The 27,120-nt window shown below is 38.9% G+C and overlaps 1 protein-coding gene across 3 annotated transcripts in view; it reads right to left on the bottom strand.

Moving 5' to 3' along the window:
• snx29 (sorting nexin 29) overlaps positions 1-27,120 on the bottom strand; it is a 128,095-nt gene that overhangs the window by 50,203 nt on the left and 50,772 nt on the right. For all 3 annotated transcript variants that reach the window (XM_067488052.1, XM_067488050.1, XM_067488051.1), the window contains exon 15: positions 13,382-13,488. In XM_067488052.1, the coding sequence (XP_067344153.1) occupies positions 13,382-13,488 (107 nt within the window). The remainder of the gene's footprint in view (positions 1-13,381; positions 13,489-27,120) is intronic.

Below are 27,120 nucleotides of genomic sequence, written 5' to 3' on the forward strand. Positions count from 1 at the left end.
AATAAGAATAATCCAAAAATTAGTAGCCAAACAGAAAAATGTTCTCTGGTTCTCTTTAGGGAAAATAAGATGCTTATTTCACTCTGACAACTGCTCGTAAATCTGTGTGGTTCTCAACAGAGACCTGCTTTGCCACTTTTTATTTTAACTGAATAATCAATCAATAGTAAAAACATTAGAAATATCAAGATCGGATGGGGCTGAAAAGCAGTAACAGAAAGCTGATGGTAATCTTTGAACATAAAACATGACCGACTCCAGGTACAAAATTTATCCTTAAACCTGACATCTCAAGGTCTCTGTCTGTATACTGAAATAACCCTGATGTTTGTTGCAAAACTAAAAATGACCTTCTGTTATTTTCTACTCTAGAAACATGAGAGGTTAAAGCGTTGCCTGTCCTCGACACGCCAGCCATTTATCACCTCTATTTATTTAGCCGCCACAACTCTTAAATGGGACATTATAAAAGAGGGAATTAATTTTATGTGTGAAGGAACCCAATTAATTCTCAGTGAGAGGGAGCTAATCAGTTTGTCATTCTTCAGCCGTGTGTGTGTGTGTGTGTGTGTGTGTGTCCCTGCCTGTACAGTATCATATGTGAGTACCCATTTGTGTATTTAAGTGTGCACCTGCAAATCCTACACACAACTAATGTTGGCCTACATTAAACCGTGGATGTGTGGCTACGCACTAGCAGCGGCAATTTGTTATGCGTGTTAATGTGAGGTCATTAACAAGAACAACCAGGTTTCAGTGCTCATTCACACCTGCCTCGACCTTACACGCAATGGGCATTACTCAGCTGCACCTGCTGACTCTATAGCTGACATTTCTCTCTCAAGTCTGCCCAAAGGCTTGCTTTAGGCTGGTATCAACTAATAATTTGCCAGACAAGGGTTAATAAGTTGCTCCATACACACCATCCACCCCACAATACAACACAGGTGTCAAAACTAGTTACATTTGAGTGTAACTACACCAAGGATTCAAACATAAAAGAAATATGAAACAATGCAATGACAAACTATGAAATACACTGGATCCAAAAAATGTGGCATATACGTAGTGTGTGCAGTGTGTGGCATATACATAACTCACTGTACAAAATGAGGCTGTTTGAAGATGCTAGAGTATACAGCATGTATGTCTACTGTTGTTGTTTTGTTTTTTTTACCTCTTTGACACCCACAACCTGAGCAGGAAATTGTTAGTCTTGAAGATGATGACCTGGCTTGCTATTTCCTTCAAGCTAGTGCAGTTTAAAGTCTAAAAGCTTTCAAGTGAAACCATAAAAATGCCACATTAAACTTGACAGCTTAAGGAGTCAGGAAAGTAAGAGCTCCTTTAGGCTACTGCAGCCTTTAAGCAACACCTGACAGACACCAAACTTTACAATCTGTTGACAGAGTATTTCCCATTATAGTACCAAGCCAAATGGTAAGTGGCCAGTCTCATACTGGTGACTTAGACACTGATCATCCCTTAATAGCTAAAGACATGTAGGGCAAGAAATGAGGCACAATGTGAGGAAAGGCAGGGAAGAGGACAACCACTAGCCTGCAAACAATAATTTACTTTAATTCAACACATTTTTAAATTTAAAAAATTATTTGTTTGTGAAGAAGGAACAAGTGGGGTCTTAAAAAAGTGTTAAATTGAGAAAATGAATACAAACAAGGTAATTTAATTAGCAAAAACCTTATGATCTGTGCTTTTTAACACATCGTCTCCCAGTGTGATTAATGACGACAAATGCTGTGTGCTCAGTGGCAAACATTAATATCTATGGTGGTTATTCTGTGTAACAAAGACAAATTGGCATAATTTCTTTTATCCAACACTTAAAAGTGGAATTGCAGTGCTTCAAAAATAACCAAAAACAAATTATACTTTTGTTGTATTAGGACCAAATGATCAAATCATGTATGGTGAAAAAGACTTTCAATCTTCACACACAACAGATCCACTGCCTTTAAAAAAAAAAAAACACAAAAAAAAACACACATTTATGTTTTATAGATGGTTGCAAAAACAAATCTTGGGAAAATTTGTCAGAAATGTACAAAACGGGCTCATGTCAGCTTCCATTTGCTCAATTTGTAAAAAATGATGTTATCTGTCATAGTTATGTCACATTTATAGAGTGAATGTATCAAATACAGATTGCTGTTGGCTATCAGACACGTTGTGCAGCCTGCAGGGCTGGATTAGTGTGATGCAACTGTCGGCACTGCTGGAGTCATCACAGCTAAGTGCCACCCAAGTGATGCTGACCACACGCTCCCTTACATAAACACACTCTGTTGCACTATCCAGAAGCACACCCACAAACAGAGACTCAACCTCATCCTTCACAAGATGCCTTATCCTGCTCCTCTGCTCCCCTCTACCATCTTTACAGAATCTCTTTGTGCGTGTTCCTCTCCTCTCCTCTCCCCTGGTGTATGATCTAATCCAAGCTGCGCCAAGCTGAGCTGGCCTGGATAAAAAGGCAAAGAAAGTCCTGGGTGAGCAGAACCACCCTTCCAGAAAAGAGAGATTGAAAGAGCAAAGGACAGCAGGAACAGCAGTGGTAAATCTGACCTGAAACTCAATAGCCTTAATTAAATGGAGCACATAGTATAACTGGAGTGGAGCAAAGTGAGGTCAAAAGGAGGCAGAAAAAAAAAGAAAACCTGTAAATGTTAGACAGAGAACAGGGCAGAGGACAGGAGGAAACTGCCATTAGTGCTCACAATGCCATACAGTTCCCCAGCAACATGCACTGTATATACATAGAAAAGTTGTTTTGTAACCAAAGCGTTTAATTAATGATTTGAAATCGGTGCAAGAGCACATAGTACCCACAGATACAACTCATTCTATACATATTGCACAGGTTTTAGGTGATTGTTTTCATTCATGTATTGCTTCCTGTACAGACAGCCATTATGTTTTTTGGGTTGTCTGCCGGCCCCATAGTTGTAAATAAGGTATCTTCCAATAAGGGAATCTTCCAATTTTAAGTTGAACTGGTCGAAGGTTAAATGTCAAGATCACTGCGCCCTTACATCTATACTATTCTTATAAATGCAATATGCCAGGAACCACTGCAGGACATTTATTTACATCTGGCAAAAGCATCCACTTGGGGTCACCCATCCATCATCCATCTGCGGTTCAGGCCTAACAGAGACGCCTGAACAGCAGCTAACAGAGGCAAGGTACACCCAGGACAGGTGTCACAGAGAGACATACACAGACAGAACATTCACACTGACATTCAGACATACGAGGAAATGTAAAATAAAAAATAACGTACTGGAGCAAGTGGACGCAAACCCGTTAGAACATGCAAACTCCACAAAGACTGCCGACCCGGGGAGGTCCAACCCGGTACCTTATAGCTTTGATGTGGCTGTGCTAACCACTCCTCCACCCCACTGCTCCACTCATGCATGAACGCATTAGAATAACAGTTTGGACAAACATGCATGTAAACTGCAACTTGACTGGTTGCAATTTCTTTGTTTAGCTTGTTGTTCCAATGTTGTATAACCTGCAAACATTTCATTAAGTTCAATGTCAAGTCTGTTTGCTGCATTTTTTTAATGACCATATTTTAGAGATTCTAGCTCTTATGTGAAAGTTGAAAGTAGAGAGCAAGTGGAAAACGGTTTTAAAAAGGAGGGGATCACATACAGTAAATGTAAGATCACTGTAATCATCTTGTTTTTTTTTTTAATTCATGGCAGAAAGGAGACACCAGTTGCAGGGTACTGAAGGTTAATGTAGACATCTAAGTGAATAAGGCCAATACTGGTTTACTTTAACTTTGTAATTCTAAATGTAGTTAGTGTCTCTATCTGTGTCTCTGACTCACTTCGGCACAGCTGCTCCTAAACAGGAAGAGACATTGCTGAAAGACGGGGGGAAAAAAAGGAAGAAAATGAGTGTGAGAGAGGACCGATATAGATATCACAAGCTGTGCTGTCCACTCTGATCTGAGGTGGGAAAAAGGATACAGACAGAGAGAGAGAGAGAGAGAGAGAGAGAGAGAGAGAGAGAGAGAGAGAGAGAGAGAGAGAGAGGAGTTAACAAGTGTGAGCACATGAGAGCTGCAGATGGACGAATAGAAAAGGGAGAAATGAGAGTTTATAGAAAAGTCTAAATCTGGCCCATGGTACAGACGCAGCTCTTTGTCACTGCCGCATCACACAGCAAGCTCCAAGAGCACTTGGATCACACATCGTTTGATTATGTAGTATTATTACTTTGAAATGCTGCAGTGATGACAATGTTAAAGTACAGTCTGTCATCTTTAATTTTGGGGTGTTTTCATCACATGCGGATGAACGTTCAGAGAATTAAAGCCCTATTTTAGAGCATGTTGTCACATACTACGCATGCCAAAAGTATTTGGACAGATCAAGATTAGGTTGCATTCAAAAAGTAGTCACGTTCACTGTGAAGAGCCAAAATTCTAATAGACTGTGACAGGACTTTGCCACAGTGAAGGTAGGGGATTAAGTGATGGCGGGACGTGGCCACACATGATGTGGTGGGATTCGAACCCGCTGCCTTCTGCATTCCAACCCAATGCTCTACCACTGAGCAACCGGGCCCCCTTCAAGTTTTCATTAAAACCAGTTTAAAAAAACCCACACAATTATTTTAATGCAGTACACAAAACTAAAAGTTAACATCCCTATATCCACTGTGCAATTTTTTCAAAAACATGTGGAGTCTTATTCTTGATGGTACCAGACTTTAATCTTATCTTTGCATGTTTCTGCTAACATTATAAATAGTTTAGAATCCAACAACATCGGTCAACATTTCCCAAGACAGTCAAACAGGGCTACAGTTTTGACAAACCCATTGAAAAGCAAAAGACAGTAACAATTCTCTTCATAAAATTAAAACAAATATGCAAATTTATTTGCACTTAATGCAAACAAGTATGTGACATAATCAACAGCTGATCAGGGGGCATTAAGTCTTACACTCCATCTTTTAGTCTGATATGATGTATGCATTCAAAGAATAAATGTTTACCACCCATTTTTACAAAATGAGTCATCTGGAAACATCAAAGAGCCACAGCAATGTTTTCATCCAATTGATGGTGCTATCATATTACAGGGGCTTCATCAGCTAGCCAGCCACGACTAATACAATTAGCCAGAGCTATAATTTCTGCCAACAGATTCTGCAGTCTATGGCTAGAAATGAGAATCTTATTTTGTCTACGCACTGTTCGCAGATCTATTGTTTCAAAAACAGCTAAGTTTGAGGAGTAAATCTGCAAACATTATTGTAAACTGCATGTTTGTGTGCCGAAAGAGAAATCTCAACAGACATAGCAACAGCAACTAAGAGACGACCAGCTTAGTGAACAGATGATGAGGCTGTTTTAAAAAAATAATCTAGTTCATCAAATTATTGTTTTTAGCAGACTCAATAACAACATGTATAACTCCAGCCGCCTGCAGCTTAAAGGCAACAGTACAGCAAAGATCAGATGACCTGATACATATGCACGACTCCAAATTTGTAGCAGATGATTGTCCTGTGGTGTACACCAATAATGATTTATTCATATAAAAATTTTAAAAAACTGTGACCTCACGTCTAGACTATTCTCTTGCAATATGTCAGGAAATAAAATGATCAATTATTGTAAAAGAAACCCTAATGTTTGCATCCAAAGGCATGAGCAAGATTGTGTTACTGACTAAATCTGGACATACGGTCTTACTAATAAGATATTTTGTGGAAAAGCCAATTTAATAGAGAAGGCTTTTGTACTCTGTGCATATCTGAACACTTCAAAGCACATTCACATCCATTATTCTGAGAAGAATAGTAGGCATTAAAGCAGTTGGTTTTTCTAGGGTCACACTCACTTGCATTACACAGCAAAGACAATAGACATTATGCAGACTTATGAGTTCATATTCTCCTGGTCATTACTGCATCTCCTTGTCAAAAAGAGAGATTCTGAGTCAGTGGCTTGTAATTGTTGTTCTTGTTCCTGATGCTGTTTATGGTTAATTAATGAGCCTGCGAATCAAAGGGAGAATCCCTGATCCCACTGGAAGTTCTGACCCATATCTCCTCTCCATACTCCAAAAGTACTCTTGTTCTACTTATCAATCAACACAGCAGATATTAAAATGCACCCTACGGGAACAAAACAATGATAGAAAAAGATGTGCTGTAACTGTTACATTGTCACAGCACTCCTAATTTAGTTAGTCTGTTTGTTTATTGGATATGACTCAAACATCTGCTGGAGAATTTCGGCTAGAATGATCCAGCCTTTGAGCTACAGACGAGCTCATTCACAGCACTAATGTATGATGTAATGAGGCCTCTATCTGAAACACAAAAGCCTCTTCTAAACTGGAATTACGTAAATAACAGAGGCATCTTCTAATGATTTAAATTTGCAGGTGCCAAGGGAAAGGATCTCATTTTACAGATATGAAACATACTGAAACTGCATGAGCAACAGATGCTTCAAAACTAATCTTTCACTGTGCAAAACAAACAAAAAAGTATTAGTTTGCCCATGCAGTTATGTTTTTGCTTCACAATTCTGTTGGATCACTGCTTTAATTAGCTGATTAACCCCTTCTATTGAAATGTGGCTGTTCTATAGTACATAATCTATAGACCTGTTTCACTTTGTAGTCATCAACAGATATTGATAAGTCATAAAAATGACTACAAGCACAATGAATGGCCCTAAAAACTTCAGGGCCTAAATAGACACAAGAAAAGCTAATGCTAACATCCATCTATTATTTTCAGTTTAGCACCGGAAGAGTTATAATTTGATATGCATATGACAATGAGCTATTAACGAACTGTCTTTTAATTCTGATTTGAAATGTTGATTGTTGCACAGAAGTATACAGTATCCTATCTTTCCATGAATTTTCAAAAATTAATAATCTTTTTATAATTGTAAAATATGCCATAATGGACTATAATCCCCATTGTTATGTATATTTAAGCAGAAGTGAACAAACCCCAGTGTCACAATTGTTTTTCAGTCTCAATTATATTTATTTTGCAGTGTCTTCACTAAAGGACAGTTTAAGCCCGGATGAATACAGGAGGTGGTTTTTCAGGTTGTAACCATTTCACCTGTTCACCTGCCATTGATAGACCCTTTCCTAAACAGTTAGAATACGGACAAAAGTCTACAGTCCTCTCTGAGTTAATCATATCATAAGTAGATATTTCTCAGGGTCAACGTTTTCTCATGGCAGTAATTCCATGTCAAATGTTACTGGAAGCAGAGTAACAAAATGAGAGACTTTAGCATTTACAAAAAGCCACAACATTGGAAGCTATCCAAATGTGACTAATTTTAAAATTAAAACCATCTTTTAGAAGAATTTCTTTAAGACTAGTATGGACAGGTGGCATGGGCACCCCACTGTTGTTCTAGGAAAAACTCCTAATTTTTTTCTCTATTGGCTTGTCCTGTAAGTTCCGGGTCAAAGCTTAAAATTATGCTGTTGGTGCAGTCATCATATGACCTACTGGAAGTTTATAAGTGGTCATACTGTACACAGGAAGAGGGATCTTTTTTTCATTCCTCAGGGGTTATAGCTGAGTTTTTAGGTTGTTCCTCTGCTTGTTCTTCATCTTTGATGTCCTAACATCAGCATGAACAAACAGACCACACTAACTGCAGCTCTGTAGCAGTGTGTTCCCCTGCTAGGTATCATTGAAACAGATGCAAAACAATCAATGCAATACACCACGATCAACATTATGACCCACGTGTGCAAATTAATGCAATCTAACACATGAGTTCTACTTTTACAAGGTAAAATTTCGCAGGTTTTAGGTTGAACTCAATAATGACAATTCTAATAATAACAGAATTCCAATCATACGGATGGAAGGAAAAAGGATTAAAAATGGGTTTAAAAACACATGCTGGTGAAAGTGAATCATTGTACAGGCCAATAAGTTCAGAGAGGTGGTTGTGCACCTTATACCTTCACCCTGACACAAACAGCATGTGTGCACTGATAAGAGGTTGCATCACTTGATCCTCTCAGTTCAATGTCATACAGTTCTGCTGTTTCTCAGAAAACTCAGTGGACATGTTAACTGCATTATGTAATATGTTTCATTGCTCACACAAATGAGAAGTACTATGCAATAAAAAGGAAAATGCTTATGCTTATATTTATCCCTTGAGCTGCGGTAGTTTGCTTTATTCCCTTCTCGATTTTATAACTGCCTGCATCCCTCTGTTACTCATCTCATTTTTTATTATCATTTTATTATCTTCAGTTTCTTTTCAAACAGGCACCAGCCCTTGGGGACATTCCCCCCCACCCCTACTTTTAATCCCTCTTTGATCAGAACCCTGTGCAAACATAGGAGAGGAATACTACTCTTCCTGATAGGAATTTAATGTGCGAAAGCATTCGTAAACACACCAAAACATCACCTTCTCCTTGCTGAGAAGTAAAGGTAGGAGCTAAGACAAGGAGCGAGGGGAGAGAATAAACACAAATCTGTAAATCAATGGGCAAACAGACTGACAGATAAAATGCCTGTTTCACCAAATGGACTTTTCCCCTGAACCAGGAACCTTTTGTAGAACTAAAGTTTCATTTGCACTGCATGGTACCAGCTCAACTTGACTCAACTCTGCTGGCCTTTACAACCAGGTGCTTCATGTTCCACTGCAAATTAATACCACGTGGTAATTATACAGAAAGCGGTGGTGACGTCACCGTCAAGGCACCACACAGGAAGAAGAGAAGCGAATGCCATTCTTAATTCTCTGTATGTGGCCATTTGTCACAGCAAGTGGCACTGTGTTCAGAAGAGGCTAAAGTCAGCAAGAAATGAGCAAATCTTTAAGGAGAGTTTGGAAATATTTGATTGAAATTTGGTTTAAACGACAAGACAACTCTGGACACAGTGTTGCTTCTCATTTTTTGGTATTGCCTTAGCTCACTTGGAACCTTGAGAAAAGTGATACAACAAAAGTACCAGGCAGCAGGTACTATCTACAACTTGAGCAAACTAATTTGAAAGCAACTAAGAGAAGTAGAGTTGAATTGCAGTGAAAAAGCACCGTTAGTTCCTCTATCTGCATTTCCAGTCTAAATTTGGTTACTGGCTATAGATCTAGCCCATAAAGGGTACTTCCCGAAGGCCCAGTATATTTTGGGATGGGGCTTGTAGCGCTGGATGTACCTGACTGGTCAGATACCACCTACAATTTCACACTTGCACTGAGCAAGAGGTTTGTTTGTTTTGCTTGCTACAAAAAAAGTAATTGCTCTTTAGATTAAGGCTGTAAAGGCCAATTGAGATTACAGATAGTAAGGAGGCAGGGTCAAGAGTGGAGTCATTTGGGGTGGGGGGGGGATAACTTTTTGCTGTGGAAATGCATGGAAAGATACAAACACTGGATGGACTGGTACATAAGAGGACGCCCTTGGACTTGGACTAGTCCCTGTGAAAGAAAGTTCTAAGAACATTCTGGTCAAAATGCAGTTAAACACAGTTATACTTACAGTACATTAACATGGTAACAGGTTGTGCATCAGCAGGAAACCAAAAAGACTTGGAGAACATTACAACTTGACAAAGTCGCCCTGCTGGTTAACTACATATCTGAATCTCTGAGAGGGCAGGCAGCCTTTAACAGCTTGGAAATGTGTCACTTAACAGCTATTGAAGTAACTGTGACATGGAATTCAACCATGCTTAATAAATTACAAAGGTTGCATAGGATATCACATCATCTTTCGTATAATTAATTAAAGACAGAGGAACTGTGATTAAACCTAGACTAACTAATATTACTTTAACAATAGATCAAGTCACTACATGCAATATGAAAGGCTTTGTGGTGCAGTTACCAACCCCAGAGAATAATAATACTCTTCCCCCTAAGCGCTAATCAGCTTTTAGGACTCCATTCAGCTCATTGTTTTGGTTTTCTGACTCAAATTCTACTCGCAAACGTTGCTTTCAAACGCAGCAGGCAGTTGCTCTCAGAAATAAGTTCTGACAGACTCAACTGGTGCTACCTGCTCAGCACCGAATGGCTAAAAGACAGGTCATTAACCAGGGATAGGAACACAACTCCAAATGAATGCTACTTGAACCCCAGGTGTTTCATAACAAACAGAAATAGCAATTTTAAACTGTGATAAAATAACTGTAGCAAAATAAGATCTTTTATTTTAGTCCCTCATCTGCATCTAGTGTGTGCCACTCATCCTAAATGCTGCAATCAGCTTTTACAGCAAAACAAGAAATATGGTGCTCCATTCAGTGATAGCCTCTACCTGTAAATTGTCCTAAAAGGTCATAAACCACTGACCTGTAATGGCTTACAAGACATCACAACATCAAACTACCCTTCTCGATATTTCGGAGTTTCCATGGATGCATGCACGATGCACTGCCTGACAAACACATGAGCAGATGAGGATACAGGAGGAAAAGATCACAGAATATCCTGAGATCTATCTCAAATATAAACAATGTCAAAGTCAATACAATGCATTAGTATCGTTAAATTAAAACTGAACTACTGTAGGTCACAAGCATGGGCGTGTTTCCCAGGTTAATGAAGGCTGAGCCCTGTCCAATATTTATGAGGATCTGGCATGCCTGTATCTGTCCAGCAAGGCTCAATGTGACATTTTCAAAAATCAATATCTTGGTTGGTCAGATTTTGTCTCAGTCTCTGGAGCAACACAGCTGAATCATGATTGTTGACAGCTACCCATGTAAATCACAGTATTTCTCAATCCTCACATCAGGACTGACAGTGATGCTGCTGACCCTGGGTGAACACATGCTTTCACACAGTGTAAATTAAATAAAAAAGACTTTTTCTCAGTGGTTCAGTGCCATCTTTTCCCCTCTTTCATACTACATAGAATCTTCTATAGAATATATACATAAGGCATTATAAATGTATACTGTTCATGTATAGTGTCAATTCAATAAAAATTGTAATCGCAATTAATCACACACTGGCTGTAGTTAATCATGAATAATGACACGTCTCTTTTACTCACAATTTTCTGTAAAGGGACACTTTCTAGTATTAATACTCTGACCAGCATAGGAGTGGACACATGGTATTGATGTTTCCTAATATGCTTCTTAACGTCCTAATATCAATCAATGGATGAGGTTTAAAATCATCATAGAAACCAGTAACTGTTTTCTCTCCATTTGACGTGGTTAACTGGTACAGCTGCAGGGAGAAGTGGCTGCTAACAGACTCCACCAAAACTTGCTCAGTTATTAGGTTATGTGGCAAATCAGGTTAAATTATTAGCATAATAATTAAACAAACTCACTATGGTCAGCACATACAAGAGATCCCTTTGTGTTTGTTTGTTGGCTGTTTTTGTAAATGAACTACTGTTATTAGCATGTGTGTAGGAGCTGGCCTCTGTTAAGACAGAAACAGTGAAGAAACTGCAGAACCCCGAAAACCATAACATCACATTGGTTAAACTCATTCAGTGCAAATAAAATGTAAAATGCTGAGAATTGCTCAGCAATCGTACTCAGAGTCACTCGTCCTGTTGCTGAGGAAACAGGTCATTGTAACGGAACCTGAGTTAACGGCATCAAAATAACTATTTGCGTTTAAAAAAATGTGAACGTGTTATACATTTTATAGTCGCGTTAAGGTTGACAGCTCTATTATTTACTTATATGTTTTTGATTTATAACATTAGAGTGTTGCAAACATTGGTGGTAAACAATAAGGACAACATTTTAAATCTGTTTGTTGAATGCCTTTCTTGTTCCCCTCTCCTTGGTGCTTCTTTCTCTAATGATATCAGCCTTAGAGCCATCAAGAGCCTCTTTGCAGCAGCCACTTTCACGTTTTACAATATTTCCACTAGACAACTTGTTACATATCAGGGACAAGGAGAGCACCTGCATTGTGCATGACAGGCTTATTTAAACAAAGACATCAAGGTCCGGCTGGCCTCGGACCAGAAGAGAGCCTGGGGTGTGACTGTGTCCCCCTACCATCCTCCAGGCTCTCTGTGAATGCACAATAGAGACTGACAGAAAAGCAAATAAACAAATAAATAAGTAAACACCATTAAAAATAGATCACACATACATGTGCATAAATAAGTGAAAACACAGGCAGAAATATTCTTATTAAAGAAATATAAAACCATCTATTAATTATTCATGTATATGCCCCATCTACACACACACATGCCTCACTATCCATCAGAATACCCAGACGTTGCCTTTTATTTTCATCTACTGATGTCACTCTCACTGGGAGTGTTGCCTCATTAGGAAACCTAATAAGGAAGTGGACAACTCCCATCATCACTCACACAGCTGGCAACATAATGCCTGATACCCAATTATTAGAGAACTTCACCATGCGCTGCAATCAATATACTTGAGAAGCGCCTGCACAGGGACTGGCTCTTGGCACTGTTAAAAGTTTGAAATCAATGCAGCTGCAAGAAAGCACAATTCCCTGCTTTATTTAGATAGAGCACCTTGGTGAGAACTTTACATTCCCCCGCACATTTCTAAACTGGCCTGATTCAATCTTATCATTTCTTTAACTTTTCCTTCTCATGTACCAAAGCAAGTTACCATGTAACATCAATAAACCATTATCACATTTAAATCGAATTACTGTCAACAAACAGGGCTGCCCCCACACTATTGTTTTACACTGTGTGGCAGAAGGTCTTATGTGGACAGAAAGCAGTGCAGTGCCCTGTTTGTCACGGCAGAAGCTATATATGTGGCTCTGGCTCTGGTAGATGATACAAGAAGTGAAATGCAGATGGAAAAATCATGTTTATCTTCTTTAGAAAAACAAACACGATAAACCGCAGACAAAAGAATCAAACTTGGCTTTGAAAGAAGAAGAAACTGGTTTTATGTTGCCAACTGTGGGCCTGCCAAAAAGATTACAGCAGTCCCATCCAAGCTTTATTAATTTACAATACCTACTGTCCATGCTGGAGTCACAACACATTTCCTTAAAACGCTGAGGCTTAAAGACCAAATAATTTTTATGATCTTTATTCCTAAGAGTTTGATGAGAAGATTTTGTGAGTTTGCTAAATAAAGCTAGCAGAGTTAGCAGAGAATAAGCTTAGCAGAAAGAATGAGAAAATTAGACAGGCCGGCCCTGTTAGAAAGCATTTAAAACACACCTAAAAATATTCACAAAGCCTACAAATTCACTTGGTATATTTCTATAGAACATATTTGTTTAATCTGTACACACAGCAAACAATAAAATCCAGAGTTACATTAGGCTAAACAGAAATAAGTAGCCTGTCATAACTTATCTATATTACAGAATTAATAAAGCACTTACCTCTATGAGTTTGCGTTCATAGCTAGCAGCCAGCTCCTCGACGTCACCCATGAACTTATTCTGTGGCACAGGGGCCTGTTCTTCGTTGGATCGCAACATGGACAAGGCTGAAGCAGAAGGAGGGGAAACACAAGTAATTTTACACACACGGCTTTGACAGACACTGTGACACATTAAAAACACACAATGCAGTGCATCTGTGCCGATATGAACAGTGTGTCACCTTCTGTGGCAAATTGTGGCATCTGCTGATTTGTGCTTTTGTTTTAGTAGCATGAAGACAATTCACAGGGAGAAGCAAATCTTAACACACACCTCTCAGTCATTATAATGGGCAAGCATCAGCATGGAAACTGAGCAGTCTGTGTGCGAGGTAGTAGGAATAAAGAAACTGGAGTATAAGTACTGGAGTAAAAGTATTGGCTTTAAATATTATATACTACTTAAGGTAAACAAGCTATAACTACTCCACTGAGAAATCAATGGGTTTTTAAGCAATGCTGATTATGTTAATTATCGAAAAACATGTAAAACAATTCATTTAAAAAATGCTCAAAGGTCACTGTGGGTAAAAGTGGTGCTGATTTGAACCACTTTATGTGCTGAAAACTGGTTAACCCATGATGATACATAAGCATTTATTTGTTCAGAATATTTTCATAATAATCCATATAATATTGTTATATAAAAACCACCAGATGATGTCAATGTTGCTGATCAGGTAAGAGTCGGCATTTTATTTAACTAATGTGACAGCAGTAGCTATGTGTAACACATTACTCTCCATAGAATAAACACCCACGGAAACAAACATGCACACAAATTCTCTAGTTCATCTACGCACAAATGCAAGAATATTCAACAGACATGTAGCTGACATTTTATCAGGAAAAATTTCATAAAACTACCCTAATAAAACAGTCATGAAGCAGTACAGTCAATGAGGACACTAGTCTAAAACAGACTGCGCTATTAGACGGTACAGCTTTTAGCTAAGTGTGCTTAAGAAACTGCCAACATTGATTACAATGCTTAAAGCTTGCTCACACACAAGTTTCACACAGTTACTTGAGAAACTGATTGTCAAAATGATAAACTTCCCTTCTCTCACAATCACCTTCAACCTCCTGTTCAGCCAGAGCTTATTGTTTCTGTGCACCACTGTAGTTCGCTAACCAGCTAAAGTCATCATGACAGAGCCTAAAGCGCCACTTTCTCAGCCCATAAACATCAACTAATCAGGTTCCCTCAGCAAAGAGCAGCAGAACGTAGCTGAGATAGAGGCTCTGTAGCTTTTTGCAGAGGGGTAGGTGGAAGACTGATTGTTTTTTCACCTCCACAAAGGCAAATTAACACCGTGATTTTACCGCCACCACACACAGCTCACACCTAGACAAACACACTGTGACTAGGAGGAGAAAGAGACGGGGAAAACGATATGAGCAGAGACAAAGAGAGAGCTGGGAATTAAAATACACAGAAAGAACTTCTGCATATACAAGGGCTGGACCCAACTCAAACAAACTTTTGACGATGTCTCTTTGCGGAGAAGTTTGAGAACAGATACAGCTGAACTGTTATTAGGTAAAACTTGAACCTCCAGCAAGTGTCTGAATCTCTAGACAGAGAGCGGCAGGTATTGATTAAGGGGGCCTGCTCATTGTGGCTTTAAAAAGATGGGAGCTTAGGGAAGAATCCCAGGCAGGTACACAAATAGGACCACTGATAGATTAAAGTCTCAGGGGACTGTAGATACACACACTCACACACACTCTCTCTCGTGCATACACACACCTGGAAGAATCTAGGTATAAACTCACGTGTACATTTTGAGATTGGTGTTTCTCTAATCAATTGTTTAAATGTTTTTTTCTTCTTTGTACGTTACTCACAGACAATCATCACTCACTGAGTTCATGTGTACTTGGGTACTAATATGGTATCAAGTGCCTTGCTCAAGGGCAATTGGCAGTAGTTGTTAGAATGAGCCGAGCTGACTCCGGAAAAAAAAGTCTCAAAAATCAGGTCCATTCCTATGTAAACAGGACCTTAAGCTAAAGGAAACTGGAAAGGAAGGTGAAAGTTTTCTCTAGATACAAAAGCTGTGAGTGAAATGCTTCAGTCAAGTTCAGTTCAGTTCAAGCTCACTTGAATATCCTGTTAATCGGGGCGTCCTGATGGCCAAATGGTCAAAGCACATGCAACATAACCACAGCATTCTGGGTCTGATTACATTTTAAAAAGGTAAAAAGATGTGGCAAAAAAATACATAAAATTATAAATAAACAAAGATTCCCTTTATTTAAAATGATTGTACCGTCTCATACATGTCGTATACATTAACCGTATCATTCCATAATCCAAACCCAGACGCACAGACCTCTAAACAAACTGAGTGAAGCCTGTCATTCTACTGCACAGCCTACAATTACTGGCACAGCAATAAAGTTACACACACAAACAAGGCTGCACAGACCTACAGTGAATTGTACGTACACGTACGCTCACGCAAACACACACACAACTTTATGGAGGGTGACAGAAATGCATTATCATGGCTTCTGAAAGGGGCCCAGCGGCACAGCAATCCCCAAGCTTATCTTCGGCCCACCAATAGCACGGCATACCTCAGTCAGCAGCCTAATAGCCTAGAAAAATACTGTACACAAACACGCACACAATGAAAATACATACATACTGTAAACAATACGGACAGACTACGCACAGTGGGAGGAACGCACACACAACCAAACATGGGAACAACAGAATAAAGACAGAAAACAAACACACCCAGAAGACTGCTGATGGTTGCTCTTGCGGCCTTAGTTCTGAGGTATTTTTCCCCTTCGGTTAGATTTCTGGTACCTACGACATTGATAGGCACCTAATAATGAAACGTACTGTACACAGGCTGATTGGGTGAGGGGCAAGAATGAGAGAGGTGGGAGGTGAATTTTAGAGAAGAGGAGGCACACACAGATGTTTCTGACTCTAGCAAATTGGGCAGACAGCTGGTCGGTAATAAGAAAACTAACTGAGCAACACTCCTCAGCAGCTGTGTGCACGTGCGTTAAGTGCGCCATGTAGAAAACCTCCCAGCTACATTCGAGCCATGTGTAGGTGCTTCTGAAAGACCACCAGACCATATCAAGCTGTTTATGGGTGGGGCTGGGTCTGTGTGTGTGTGTGTGTGTGTGTGTGTGTGTGTGTGTGTATGTGCGCGCGCTCTCCACTGTCCCATTCGCAGGAGTGTACATCCCCTCAGGTTTTTACCTGACTGTGTGTATCTCCAGGGACATCTCTCTAATGATGTGTGTGAGATAATGAGCCAGTTTAGTGGGCGGGGGGGCTCCACACACAGGCCAGTGGCTGAATCTCTGCAGGACTTTCACAAAACCGAATAAAACACCCAATAAAAAAAAACGAAAAAACACAGTGCCGTTTTGTTTTTTACTTTAGAGGCTGTGTGATGCTCTCTGCTTAATACTTATTTGGTGACACTGTCAAACTGTTTTCAGATACGAAGCCAGCCCGTGTTTATTGGGGCGTTCAATGCAGACTGACAGCCCAGAATTGTGTTAAATAACTGGGGTAATCAGTCAAGTCATATTTATTTTATACAGGCCTATGAGACAAATTTGGATTAGTCTCAGAGGGCTTTACAGCATGTTCAACACACTATTCTTATGTCATGAACACTTATTTAGCAGAGCAGTGTGTTTCCATTCTTATTGCTGATTATGTTTTAAATTTCACAGCTTTTTCGCCTAAAACACTTTCCCATAATTCTCACTGAATTTCAGTCTGGAATCTCTGATTTACTGTGTCCCATTCATCACGTGTGACATTCAGCGTGAGAATTACCTCTGGCAGGAATCTTTGCAAGTAGGTATCGTTCACTCTAGTGCAGGGCAAACGTCAAACAGAGGGATGAGAAGGTGAGCTCATATCAGGACTATAGATTAGGGATTAGATTTAGAATTCCATTAGATTCGAATTTGGCTAATCACTGTGTCTCTACACGGCAAACTAGACATACAGTAACATCTTTAAATATCCCAGATAGAGCCCCGCACTCCTTAAGCGCTGGAAAACCACACTACACTACGCTCAAACCCTTTGGTAATAGTAGCAAATAGCATAAAATGATGCAGATGTTGCTCAGGTCCTATTTGACTGCCTGTTTGCCAAGAACTGATGTCATTTGCTCATGTGGCATTTGGCAGACGTTAGTATTTCTTTTTTCCCATGGACAACATATTTCTCTTCTACACCAGTTGACCCCACTTTTTTCTTTAAACTACAACTTCAGTTATTTCCCAAATTAATTGTACTTTTACTGCCGGGTTTGCTAAATGCATGTAAATGATTTCTACAGGTTACTGGTTACTTAAGTGAATGTAAATGCAGTCATAAAGTAGTCTGATGACTTCTGACTAATGACATATTTCATAAAATTTAAGGATAAATTCAATGCATAAAAATATCAGTAGAGAAGAGCTGATAAGATGTACAGTTAACCCCTTCGCTTCACTCTGGCACAACTACACATCCTCTGACAGGGCGACACTGGCGGTTTTACAAGGATGAAGCAGGCCAAAGTATCAAAACCTAGTGAGGAAGGAGACTATAAACTTTATATTTATATTTGATAGATATGTTTCAGGATTTCAGAATAAAAAAGATTTCAAAGTAAGAAACTGATTTTTTTTTTTTTTAAAAAAACGCTCTTTTTGTTGGACCTGGCACCTGCTGCTCTCACTACAGTGTGCAGCACTATTTTTTTCATCAGCCTAATGACTTAGCCATTATAGTAGAAGAATAACAAAATCGTGTGGATCTTCATATACTGTATTCCATTTCCACTGTTCCACTGCAAAAACTCACATTTTTATTATACAAAATCTGAACGATAATGCATTAGTTTTGATCTACTGTATGAAGGTCGAGGCATTCATTTGGATTTTGATAAAAAAAAAAAAGAGCTTTGCTATCCTGAGATAATGAGAAAATTATCCTGTTATCACAAAATAACAGCATAAAAGAAGATTCTTCATCTATAACCGTTCTTGGTTTCAGAAGTTCTCTCCTGATATTTGAATAAAAATTTCTACTTGTATTATGTGTTTTTATATCGACTTAATAGGCTCACTTTTCAGTTATTCAGCATTTTCTTCTATTCATGGTGGGCCATTAATTTTAATCATGTATCTAGCTCTACGGCGCAACTTTCAAATGCAGGATAAGGCTTAAGCAGAGACTGAAGACTCTGTGAATATGGCTTGTGTTGGGGTCCTCACTATGCCCTGATCCTGTGAGTTGTTCTTCTAAATTTGTATCTTAAATAATAATCTTACTTCAATAGTTTTTTTTTTTTTCACACCCCTTTTAAATCAAGAAGGCCTAGCAACCCCCAGTTTGGGAACAAAAGTCAACATGAAAACACAGCAGAGTGCTGATTTAGACGAGACAACAAGTGACCAGAGAAGCTTTTGTCGGACCAAACACCAAAGAAGCATTTCCCTAACTCCCGTGATTAATTATTTTTTCATAAAGTCTTTTGTCTTGCTGCTTAACAACAACAAAAAAAAACTCTCCTTGCTGTGATAAAAAGCTAAATATACAGTATAAAGAGCAGCATTCATCTGTGTGTTGATCTGTGTGTCATGTTGAAGGTGAAGTCACATCGGCTTCAGGTGGCGTCGGTATGACAACCAGGTGGTATTTTATTTGCAGCGGAAAGCAAAAGCATGTAGAGTTGAGCTGAGTCGGAAATGGCTATTTGACACAATCTAAAAGTCTACAGTGTGAGGTCAAACTTGATAAAAGACCTAATGCCCTTAAGCCAAGGGATTTTGCCAAAAACAAAATAATAAAATAAATTGAATTAAAACGAATTGCAGCATGTCAGATAAGATTTGTTGCCCGTGTGTTATTCATCAGGGGCTGCACCTGGCAGATGTCACATCTTTCTGAGAGAATTAAACATTAAAGCCGCAGGAGTCATCCAAACAATGTAGGAAAACTAGACCCCCTTTAAGGTAACTCAGATATATTGTAGCAAGTGTACCCTGACATAACCCCAGGGAACTGAAATATGTTGTAAATGTGAAAATAATGTTAACATTGCTGACACCATCACAGTATTGTTGGATTATGTTCACATGAGGACCTAAAATTTAACTCTCAGCGTACAGCTGGCATAAACCCGCATTCTGCGCCTGGATATCCTATCTCGATCAGGATGAACACAGTTTCTAGGGGGTGTAAATGTAGGAAGGAACTATTGTTATTGGAATGGCAAGAGCACTACTAGGCTTAAAATGCCTCACTCCTCTTTAATATTACCAGGTGTAGAGGCAAACCCATGTGGATCAGATGCCATTTTCTAGGTAATACATGCAGATACAGATGTTAATGCATGTTAATACCAAGGCACAGACCTAAGCTGATACCTTTAGCTTTAGAAGAAAATAAAAAAATCGCAAACCAGGAAAGTAGTTGTGGTTGACTGTATATTTTTGTACACAGCATAAATATCTGTAAGACAAATCCAGACTGTGGCTGATTTAAGATCTGTGCATTTTCCATGTTGTTTCTTTGTTTTTCCCTGCAGATTAAAGAGATTCTAATTCTTAAACATACAGCAGATGGACACCACAGCTTATAAAACTTGCTGCTGTCTGAAGCAAAGTCTTTCTAAGTCTGTCTCGCATAGGGTGTCGAGGGCAAACTTCTAAAAATTACCAACTGTTTGCAGGTCAAGAGATCATGTGAGAGATGTGCCCCAAAAAGGAGATGGCACAGGGTGAAATATTGACAAGAAGACACATTTCCTATGTTGTTTGATATGCTGTTGCTACCAGCTGGAAGAAAGACAGGGTAGAAAAGAGATGAGACTCAATTGTTACACATAGCAGTGAGTTTGTATATAATCTTCACTGTGTCATGCTAAGAATAGCAGAAGGGCAAGCATTTGAAAAACTCACATACCAGGGCGACCGAACCCTTCTGTGAAATCAAGAGAAGCCTGAAATATCCTCTGCAAAGCGGAGGCTTTGACTGGTGATAATAACGTCTGTGCCAGCTGTTGAGAAAGCGGGGCCGAGGCTGACACACTTGACTAATGCTGCTCTGTCCATTAGCAGTAAGGAGACGTAGCTGTGCTTCGTTGACCCCCAGCGCACAACGAGCTGCAGAGCAAACAAACGTCCATCCATAAAACATGTGCAGGGCTCCCACCACAATAGGACTAATGCGCAGTCAAGTGAAGCGCTCCTTGTAATGCCGTAACAGCATAAACCCGCGGCGCTCATGCCACTGTGAAATTGGGGCTCTTCTGAATCTCGTCGTCCATATCTTATCTTCTTATAACATTGCTCCATCCCTCCCAGCTCCAGTTCCCACTCTTTGTTCTTGGTGTTTAAAACTCCCCCAACTTTCTTTCATCTATTTTCACCTAAAAAACATATAGTATTGATTTGACTTCTGGAGTTTTTTTTGTTTTGTATGTTTTTTTGTCTTTGTTATGTTATTCAACCTCATTATCTTCATATAGTACTTAAGTTGCATTTGAACTCTTCCTCCCTCTTTACACTTTCTTCTCCAATTTTGCTCATCAAGCATTAACTGCCAATCTACATAACTATGTCATAATACTGTGCTGTGGTGTTAAAGCAGTGCATGAAACAAAGGCCAACCACTTCGTACCATCCATACATATAAATGAAAACATGCATGCACACACTTACAGAGAGAGAGACATCACAGCCAATTGAGGTTTAAGGTTTATCTCATTTTCATTATAAAAATACAAGATCAAAACTCACAAGAAGAAGAAAAATGTCTTTGAGACAACAATGCCGCACACCCCCTCAGTCCCATACACACAAAGTTGAGTTAATCACGCAATCAGGCCATACATTGTTGATGGGCTGGCTAGGGAGCAGGCAAGCGGCTGACTGTGTTAATTAATGAGTGCTAATCAAAAGCAATCTTCTTTCATTTTCTAATCGCTCATAGCTCATTTCTCACGTTCCCCTCCTCCAGATAATAAGAGGCCTCTGTGTATTAGTTCATGTATGTGTGCTGAGAAAGAAAAACACGAGACAAGGATAGTTCAGGCTCTTATATGGGACCTGGACACAAGATTTTCGCACACACACCCCCCGGACACACACACACGAAGCAGAAGGTGTGAAAATTGCTATTCTCCTCGCATTGAGGGCTCCAATCAGGAGAGCTCTGTACCGACCTGGGTGACTCAGTAGCCTGCTGATCATGACTGGAGGACCACTGACATCCTGACCACACATAGTAGAGGTACAAAGCACTCAGTAGCAATTACACACTTGTGTCCAGCTTTTGATGTGGCAAGAAAGAAAGTGCTCAAATTACAGTGGGGAAAAACAAAGCACATAAACAAACAACAAAATGGGTTTTATCTGTGAGAGAGTTGAACAGAATACAAGAAATGGGAACAAATTTTCCAACACATCTTGAACCAAAGAGCACTAGATCCTCCTATGTACAGAATTTGGATTAAGTGAAACTACTATAGTATTTACAATTACGTTTTAAATTAAATGTGTGTAAATAAACCCATCATATAAAAAAAACATCTGTGTGTGTGTGTGTGTGTGTGTATGTGTGTTTGTGTGTGTCAGAGTCTGTGTGTGCATTCTTGCAAGTGTCCAGAATAGCTCCAACGACGTCAAACAGTCTTGGACAAAAGGTGTTTTTCTTCTTTCAAATTTTAAACTATAGTCTTCTCCTGGAAAGTTTAATGTACTGTCGGTGCAAAATATGTAAAAAATAATTTAAAGACCTATTTATTAGCTATTCATAGTAGCAGCATCAAAACACGCATGACTCATGCAGAATATTTGTAATATAAAAAACATCAGCTGTGTGTTAGTAATTCCTTTACACCAGTGATCAAATTGTGTAGGTGAAAACATGGACACAGTCAATGACACGTCAGCATATGCTTGATGGCTCCTTATTTGAATTTTTTTTATCTATTCCATTTACACCTTTACTGTTGTATAACCTGATTTACAGTTGGATGTATCAATATTTTGATATTAACAAGTACAGGGTCACCACAGCGGATCATTGTCCACATGTTGATTTGACACAGTTTGGCACAGCCGGATGCCCTTTCCTGATGAAATCCTCCCCAATTTCTACCGGGCTTTCTACCGGCACTGCACAGCTGGGGAGGGGAACGGGCTGTTGGGGGTTTGGTGTCTTGAGATACTTGGACATATAGCCAGGGCCGGGGATTGTGTGTCAAATGTAACTTGAGGCTGTGAGTACAAACAAATCCTTTCTTTCAATGCAAAACCCCTACACTTTCATATATGTGATAGTAATATGCAGCAGTTGTTTTAAAAAAAAATTCTGCTTAATAAATTTCTGTAATTTAATTAAATCGTTTAATAATTACATTATGTGCAAATGAATCACAAGTTGCCGTGGACAACTGCCTTTACCAACTGAGCTATAGCCGTCCCTCAAAGAGATAGAGAGAGTATTTCCCTTAAAAGTTAATAAAGCAATACAGAGCTAAGGGGAAACATTATTATTGATGAAATGTCCCGACACATGACTCAAATTAATTGTTGATGTTGCTTCAAGTCTTCTGGGTGTGTATATAGACAACTGTTTGCTAATATAATTCCATATTAATTTAAAGTATCCGGAGTGGCAAAATGAATCAACTAGTGCAGCTTTAAGATGTGGTGAGCAATATATTGTGATTCAGTTGCACATAATGTAATTATTAAACCATTAAAGTAAATTACAGAAATATATTAAGCAGAAATTTTTAAAAACAACTGCTGCATATTACTATCAGATATATGAAAGTGTAGGGGTTTTGTTTGTACTCACAGTCTCAAGTTACATTTGACTTTTTAAAGTGTCCATGATAGACACAGGACACAAGGCTGAGAAACCGCACACAAGTATAAAAAGTGAAAAATAACATAATGGTGACAGTTCCACCCAAAAAATATTTCCTTTCTATTGAATAAGTAAAGTTTGTAGACTTCAAAGAGACTGTATTGTACATATAAAGATAAATTACGTGGCTAAAACTCTCTTCCCACTAAACTTTTAAACAAGCTCAGTATGTTGAGTATCAGTTGTCCTAAAAAAGCTCCTCCATTTATTGAAAGTCACAAAAGACCTTGACTTCCGCTCCAGGTATCAACAGAGAAATCAGTAAATTTGTTTGTTTTACATCCTCCAACTTCCACCTCTAATCGCTGCTACTGTAATGACCCAATTTAGCTGCCAAGATCAATACAGTTCACCCGACACTCGTATGAGGACTCAGATGATTAAGTCTGATTATCTTACGCTGAGTTTGTAATGAGAGATTCAGCTTGCAATCAAACTGCATGTCTACTGCAATACTGATCAAATAAGGCTGATTGTTTGGACAAGAACATAATCCAAGTAAGCCTGTCAGTGGGACCTGAACAAGCTGCTACATGGTGTTTACAATCAACACTTTTTTTTTTTTTTTTTAAGAGAGTTGGGTGAATGTACGGCTTTTCTTATTACACAGCTCACGGGTCAAAATAGAAGATGCAGTTGCATGTGCCCTAAACAACCCTGTCAACGTGATGGATGGTCGACACATCTGTTTCTAACTTGCTGAATCTACCCTTATTTGTACAGTGTGATCTTTGATTGTTATTACCTGCATTATTTTCACATCTTCCATTTGTTCTATGTTTGTCTATTCTTCACTACTGCAGTGACCCAGTTTCCCCACGGGCATTATTAAAGTTTCATTTTATCATCTGTTTTAATCTGAAGTACACTGCCGTCGTTTAGTTTTCACACATGTCAGCATTACATGAATGTTCACTGAGGTTGCGAAGTGCAGCTGTGTGCAAGATTGTGAGATCAAAATAAGAAGTTGGGACACTGCTTCTGCAGAGAAGGAAAGGCTAATCAATATCACAATTATGTGTCGTAGAATGATTAATACATATTTATAGGGATTGAGAAGCATGTAAAGCTCTTAAACAGAAATTCTCATAATCTGAGCTAGAACAATAATTGGATTACAGTTTGCATGTTTTCACCACTGTCGGCGTAATGACTTTAAAATGCACATCACAAGCACAGAGATACATGCAGCGAAAGAGCACACAGACATTAAAGCACAAGCAGCGGAGAAACAAAGCTGCGTTAAAACGTTATCTGAAACACAAACATTTTAAACAAAGATTTTAACTATGGAGGTCCAAACTTGGACTTCAGGTTACACAAATGTCTTTTTTTCGTACTTCCTGTTGTTTCCTTTACCTCAGCATAAAATGTAATTTTACAGTCAGACATAGGGAAAGTTAAACATATAGCACATTTTCTGCAAGGAAATTATGGTAATTCAATCCTAACACACACACACACACAAAAAAAAAACCATGAATTCAAACTTGCCACATTGCCTCCAATCTTCATTACACATTTAACTGTACGTACGTCTAAGATAAAAAGACGCTGGGGGGTGCTCTAATTGAATTTGCTTTTCTCCACCTTAGCACAGCATGCCTAGCTCTATTCAACATAACAGTTAGTACAGCAGCTTCAAGAGAGTGATTATGGCTTCTTATCCAGGCACTGAAAGGTGAAGGTTCTGTTTAAAATTCACATTATCTGCGTGCATTAAAAAGATTGAGCGTCCTCTAAATCTCTGACCTGACAGTGCTTCAACGACTATCTTTCTATCTTCTGTCAGTGTATTTTAAAGACATGTCACTGTACAATGAAGAATATGAAAGAAATGTGTGAGAGCAGGTGCCTGTGTGCAGTAGCGTGTGTGCTTTGAGCAGGGGAAAGAAGAAATCCTAATTATTCCTGTGATCAAAGCAATTATTAGGGAAAAACTGTGACCCAAAAATGTCTCAGCTGGAAAGCATCACAGCTCAATCTGCTGCAAACTATTAAAAGAGTTATTAAGCATTCGCAGAGCACTTGCAGACAAAATTCATTCATGTACTGAACCAATCACAGGCAAAATGTAAACCTGTTAACTTAGGTTAACGTAAACTTAAAACATTGCTCACATACGCCATGTTCACCCATGTGCTTACAAAGTGATGCATAAACACACAATATGCACCAATTTAAGTGAAAGCTTTTATGACTTATGCAAAGATATTGAATACGCCTCCATGTAAACACTATGTTACTTTTTCACAAATAGATATCTGGAGTTGCTGTTTGAGAAAGCGAAACAGTAACAGCTTGAACACAAACACAACTAGTGCAAAGTCAGTTGTTACACTTGCATTCATGTACTGTAGATATTGTTGTTCATATTCTGTACACCAATCAGGCACAACATTATAATAACCACAGCAATTTCATGCGATCCATTTACAAGGTTATAATTTCTGTTATAAAGATAATAAAACTGTCAGAAAGGTGATCATTCATAAATAATGTGTTTGTTATTGAGGTGAAATTGCATAGTGGATTTGTGGTTCTTAAGTGTAGGCCTCCTCGGTTACTTTAAACAGCGTGGCCAAGACATTAATATGAGCTGGTTCGAAGAGCTGAAACTATTGATAAGTTAAACCAACTACTCTACTGACAAAAAAATAAATCAAACCATCAACCCGTCAGTTGTTTATAAGTGTTACTTTGAAATTACCTGGGCTTGATTAAAAGTGTTCTCATATATTATGTATTGATTCGGCTTCTATTATTACAGAAAACAAGTCTACGTAACGTTTCTGGAGATTGGTTTCTGGTTCTCACACAGTTTACGCTGATATAATTCTGACAAACTCTGAAGGTTTTTGTGTAACTCAATGAGATGCATTCTGCTCTTCCAGGTGTCCACTTGGAATCAGCTCACCCACAAAGCCTGTTTTTGACTTACATGAGCAGGACTTTGGAAAAACCCAAAACTGGTATTAGCCTTTGATGCTTGGCCAAGGCCATCCAGCCTATTATCTTGTCTATTCTCATGACAACGTTTTCCATTTCCTGCTAAGTCTGCTCCTTTATAGTAGACGGCCACACACTGTGAGACTTCAATACATGTACAATCACACCTGGTGATGTCCTGACATCATTTATTCCTCATTTACTCTTCAAGTAGGAGCCTGCACTTACTTCCAAAAAGGATACAGCCACGACATCTCAGGGAGCAAATTTGTTTGATTTGCATGGAGAGAAGAGTGCCTTTTTCATCATTTTCTTTAAAGCTGTGTACTTCTCCCCTGAATAACAAATAGACTGGGCTCCACGAAAAGACAGGCACCCAGACAGAAGTATTCTTTAGGATAAATATTTTCAGCCAGCGAACAAAGTTGGAACAAGTCAAGTAACAAACTTGACTTTTCCAGCCTACAAACCTCCCATTCATTCATTTATTTATTCATTCATTCAGTCACATTCAGAGACCTCAGTGGAAATTCCAAAGTGTAGAATGAGTCCATGTCTGTCAATCTGGCCCTGTTTTTGTTCTGAAAGGAAATGTAAGACAAAGCCAGATGTCTGTACTCTAAACTTTGAACAAAAGTTTGTGTAGTCACAAAAAACTTTGCAAGAATACGTTGTATATCCAATGAAGTTTACCTTAAGAAAAGTCTTTGTAGCATTACATAATGCGGTTGGAGCAGTTGTTTTTCCTTGTTCTTTAAGGTACTTGTAAAGGAAGTAAACCTGGATTTTGCAGTGTGTGTGACTAGACAACCATGGCACAA

This window comes from Channa argus, chromosome 20, assembly GCF_033026475.1.
Source record: "Channa argus isolate prfri chromosome 20, Channa argus male v1.0, whole genome shotgun sequence".
Classification (NCBI taxonomy): domain Eukaryota; kingdom Metazoa; phylum Chordata; class Actinopteri; order Anabantiformes; family Channidae; genus Channa; species Channa argus.